The 5,013-nt window shown below is 61.3% G+C and overlaps 1 protein-coding gene across 1 annotated transcript in view; it reads right to left on the minus strand.

Moving 5' to 3' along the window:
• The window catches only part of MAST1 (microtubule associated serine/threonine kinase 1), a 62,910-nt gene extending 58,643 nt beyond the window's left edge, over positions 1 to 4,267 (minus strand). The window contains exon 1 of the mRNA XM_075061227.1: positions 4,191 to 4,267. Within this exon, the coding sequence (XP_074917328.1) occupies positions 4,191 to 4,229 (39 nt within the window). The 5' untranslated portion in view covers positions 4,230 to 4,267. The remainder of the gene's footprint in view (positions 1 to 4,190) is intronic.
• Positions 4,268 to 5,013: the final 746 nt, after the last annotated feature.

The raw sequence follows: 5,013 nt of genomic DNA on the forward strand, positions 1-5,013 counted from the left end.
CTGCACAGTCCCCATACCCCTTCAAATGCCCCACAACCCCCTCCCACAGCCACACCTGCCCCCATCCCCAGAATGCCTGGCACAGCCCCCCAGCTCCCAAACACAACACACAGCACCCACAAATGCCCCCACAACCCCCCCAGATACCCTGCACAATGACCCATGGGGCCCCATGGCGCATGTGGGAGACACAGAAGTCGCAGCCCCTCTGACTACACACAACTGGCTTGTGCCACCAACAGCCAGCAGCCTTGGGGCTCCCAGTCCCCACATCCGCTACTTATGGGGCTGCCGTTCCCCCCCGCCAGCCACCAGCAATGGGGCTCACACCTCCTGATGTCCCAATGGACCCACCCCCCGACATATTCCTCTTCCAGGCACTCTGTGTCCTGCCACCCCCATCCCCACTCCAACTTCCCAGGCATGTAACTGACCCCCCGGCTCTGCCTCTGGGCAGTGGGGGAGGCTTGGGCCCACCCCACCCTGTGCCTCAGTTTCCCTTCTATTAAATGGAAATAATGACACAACTGTCCTTTGTGGAGCACGTTGCGATCCATGTATGCTAAGAGCTAAGTGTTATTACTCAGGCTCTAGATACATATGCATACCCAGATATTGCTCATTCAGTGCTGAGAGTAGTTGCCTCTGGGGTAAAGCACAGGGGCTGTTTATATAGGGATCCCTCACCCAGCACCGAAATCCAACCACATCTGGGATAGGGGCTGAGGTTTGGTTATACAGTGATCCCTTGCCCAGTACTGAGATGCAGCCACTTCTGGGGTGGGGCACAATGGTTGTTTATTCTGGGATTCATCATCTGGTGCTGAGAAGCAGACACTTTCGGGGCGGGGTGCAGGGGCTGTTTATACAGGGATCCCTCACCTGGTGGAGAAATGCAGCCGCCTCTGGAGGCGAGGTGTGGCCGTTTTTTTCACAGCCTCACAAGACAGGCGTTCAGCACGGGAAATGTATTAAAACCCGCGACGAGAATTTGCCCTGTTCCAATCTGGCCAGGACCCTGGAGCTGACACCTCCCTGGTCTCTTACAAAAAATGCCAAGGGATTTACATCATCAAAACCACAGCGCGTGCGTGCATGTGCGTGTGTGACCCATCCACAAAATGAACAGGGCCAGGCCCAGCTTAGGCAGTGACCCCTCAGACTTCCCCCCAGAGCACAGGCCCAGGGCTGCAAACCCGGACCTGCTTGCCCTATGGGGCAGAGCACTCCACAGCCAACAGGCACAGGACCCCTCCTCCCCCGCAGCTTAGTCCTGCTCCAAAAAGGTGATGGAGGCACCGACCTACAGAGCCCTGTCACTCCAGATTAACAGCGGCACATTTCCGGTGCTGCTCATCTCCAGCCCCCAACCCGGCCCCAGCAGAAGGCAGGCAGCCCTCGAAATGGAACAGTGCCAGCCATGCATCTGAGATCTCACCCGGCACCAGCTCTGCCACCAGAGATGGAACCCGGGTGCAACACTGAGAATCCTTTTCCCCGGGGGCTCCCCCGTCCGGCTGAATCCACCTGCTGTTCTTTGTCTCCCCAGGGCAGGGCCCAGTACACTGTGCTTCTGGTTCACGACTGGGCTCCTCGGCACTACCATAATACACCTAACAATCATAAAAACAATACGGATCCAAATTTCCAACATCCCACGTTTGGCCAGCACAGCTGCACTTTGCACTCGGAGACTCTGGAGGCCCATCAAGATCAGTTGGTGCTCATGGCAAAGGGCTGGGACTCCTGGGCCTGGGACGGCCTTAGGCAAGGCACTTTGCCACGCCATGCCTCGGTTTCCCCAGATTGTTATGCCAAGAACAGCAGGGACCTGATCTCAAAAGGCAGAGCCCCTTTTTAGGGCTCACTCCCTGTTCAAGTATTGTTGAACTGGAAGGAGGCCCAGAGGAAAGCAAAGTGAACTCATAGCGGAGAGGGCGGGGAGGGGGAGGGAATGGGTTATGAAGGGAGATTTTTTAAAAAAAAATCCAGCAGGGCCACATGATCCCGCAGGAACGAAATGATCACCATTGGCAGTAACGACAATTTTAGGAGAGCTGGTCACCATCATGCTGCAGGGCTTAAAGCAACCAGAGGTCAGGAGGAGATGTCATGGGGACAGATTACCCCGCTTGCTGCACGGGTCTCACACCTTCCTCTGATCCTACCCAGCAGTCCCATGTTTCATTTGCCACTGGTTTGCCATGCGCTTCGCACCTGAGCCCCTAACCTGGCCTGGGGTTCCTGGGCTCTACTACTCTTCTCCAGGGCTGGCTGTTTTGGGGGGACCCTGACACCACAAACCAGGGGCTGGTTTTGGAAATTTCTGGGTCTGAATCCACCAGGGAAGAAACGGCGAGTTGGGGGGAGAGGGGGGTTGTTTTATTTTCCTCCACGGCTGCACAAGCGGCAGTGAGTCCCACAGGTCAGTTTCAGCCCAGAGGCATTCTGGGGATTGTAGTCCTGGGGGAAGAGGGAAGAGGATGTCTTGGACCCCCTGCCATTCACCTCTGGGGCTCAGTTCAGTGCAGTTGGTGCTATGGGTTCTGATCTCAAGAGGGATCAGCACTGTCCAGTGGTGGGGGAAGGGGGCAGGGTGGTGGTTCTGGGGGCTGTGAGGATTCCAGAGGCAAGTGGGGTCTCCCTCCCCCCCCAGGCCCAGTTCTCATTTATACTCTTCTAGGCTGCTCCAGCAGCCCAAAGGAGTCTGAAAGTGGGGGGAATGCCTCCCAAGGACCATCCCGAAGCAGGTGGGGTATTTCCAGCAGGCAGCCCTATATCCAGCTGACACTGCTCTGGTTTTTCTCTGCCTCTCAGCAGCAGAGAGGAGACATTAGAGCAGCCCTGAGGCTGCTCTAGATTGCACTAGGGAATGGGACATGGCCCAGGACTGTGGGAATGCAAAGAGGGAGCCTAAAGTGGGGCAGGGTGGGGGGCTGTTTTAACAGTTCTAGACAGGAAGTGAAGAATACCAGCTCACAGTGGGGTGGGGATTTGGGGGAGCCCAAGTGACCTCCCCCACTCTGGAATTGGGCTCAAGCCTCACACCCCCAACTGCAGAGGATCTTTACTGGGCCAGTGGTTCTGATCCCTGCTGTGTGTCACGGCCCAGGGCGGGATCCACAGGTACTGAAATGAAATAAACATGTTTACAGCCTTAGCGGAGCTGCCAACAGGCTGGTCCCCAGGGCCCTGCAAGCCCCGCGGGGGGAGAGAGGTTTCCATTACAGGTGCTAGCAGAGTGAGTGGGATCCTGATGTCGCACATTGGGCCTGGGGGCAGAGGGACGGGCCTGTGGTCCCTCCCCTTTGCCCCCCACATATATAAGAACAGATGGGGGCGTACGCTGGCCCCACCCAGCTCAAAGCACTTTACAGACATCACTCAGATCAGCTCCACGACTCTCCCTCACCTCCGGGCGTCGGGGTCATTATCCCCACTGTACAGAGGGGGAAACTGAGGCACGGAGGAGGGGAAAGGGTTACACAGGGAGTCAGTAGCAGAGCTGGGAATAGAACTCAGGATCCACCCCCCTAGCTCTAACCACTAGGCTCCGTTCCCCTCTCAGTGGCCAGATGGAAACCATTTGCGCATGTTGCCATCTGGGTGTCTCATGCCAACACCCCCACACACCTGACTTGGCATCAGAACACCAGCCGCAGAATGGACCCCCACCGCCCACCCCCCCCGTGCCCCATTCGCACACACACACCCCAGCCTGCAGCCCCTGCCCACTGCTCCACAGCCTCTGTGTACCCTAGAAACTTCCCCGGGACGGGGGGGTTCATGGCCATGGATGGGGAGAGTCTCTCTAAGTGGGGGACACCTGGAAAGCGGGATAGAGGGAGCCCCAGTGACTGCAGCGCCACAGGAGGGGATGCATCAGTGCGGCGACCCCCAATCGGCCCCTTCCCCCAAGGACGCCCACCAGACGTGGTCCAGGGGCTCAATGTCCCCATCTTAGCTGGGGGGCGGGGAGGGGCTCTGTGGAGGGGGGCCCCCAGACAGACCCATACGCCTGTGCTGCAGGTGCATCAGCAGCAGGGGGAGGGGGTGGCAGCCTGGATCCAGCAGGGCTCCTCCCCCGTCCGTGAGCCGGCAGGGGAGGGGGACCAGACACCCACAAACCCACAGCCCCCCACCCACGCCAGGCGCGGGGTTTCAGCCCCCTCCCCCCAAAACCCCCTTACCTGGAGCCGTCGCCTGCGGATAATCCCCGAGTCGTCCATCTCCCCCCAGCCAGCAGGCCCCGGGCGCCCCGGAGCCGGTGATGGAGCCGAGGGAGGGGTGGTGGCTGCGGGGGGGTGGTTGCGGCGGGGCGGGCAGCGAGGATCGTTCACTCGCGTCTCCTGCCACAGAACTTGGCAGCCACCAGGCCCCTGGCAGCGGCGGCGCCCGACCCAGCTGCCCAGCGCTGGGGGGCGGCTCAGGTGTGTGCGCCCCCCACCCCGCCTGGGGGTCTCAGCCCCCTCCGGAGGCTCCTCGAGACGCCCCGCAGCCCCCCGCGGGGATCAGCCCAGGGGCGGAGGCCCCCAGCCCAGACGCCCTGCCAGCTCCAGCCGCCCTAGCGGCGCCCTTCGGGCAGCCCTGCCTGCCGGACGAAGCGCCCCCTGCTGAGCCACCAGCCTCCCTAGGCAAAGCCGACAGCGCCCCTCAGCCTGCACTGGCCAGCCTCTGCAGTCGGAAGAGCGGCCCCCTGGTGACCCCCCTGCCCCTGCTCCCTGGAGCCCAGCGCCCCTAGCCGGCCCCCTGGGGCCAGCCCTGCCCCTAGGGGCAGGGCTGGCCCCAGGGGGCCGGCTAGGGGCGCTGGGCTCCAGGGAGCAGGGGCAGGGGGGTCACCAGGGGGCCGCTCTTCCGACTGCAGAGGCTGGCCAGTGCAGGCTGAGGGGCGCTGTCGGCTTTGCCTAGGGAGGCTGGTGGCTCAGCAGGGGGCGCTTCGTCCGGCAGGCAGGGCTGCCCGAAGGGCGCCGCTAGGGCGGCTGGAGCTGGCAGGGCGTCTGGGCTGGGGGCCTC

This window comes from Chelonoidis abingdonii, chromosome 26 (genome assembly GCF_003597395.2).
Source record: "Chelonoidis abingdonii isolate Lonesome George chromosome 26, CheloAbing_2.0, whole genome shotgun sequence".
Classification (NCBI taxonomy): Eukaryota; Metazoa; Chordata; order Testudines; family Testudinidae; genus Chelonoidis; species Chelonoidis abingdonii.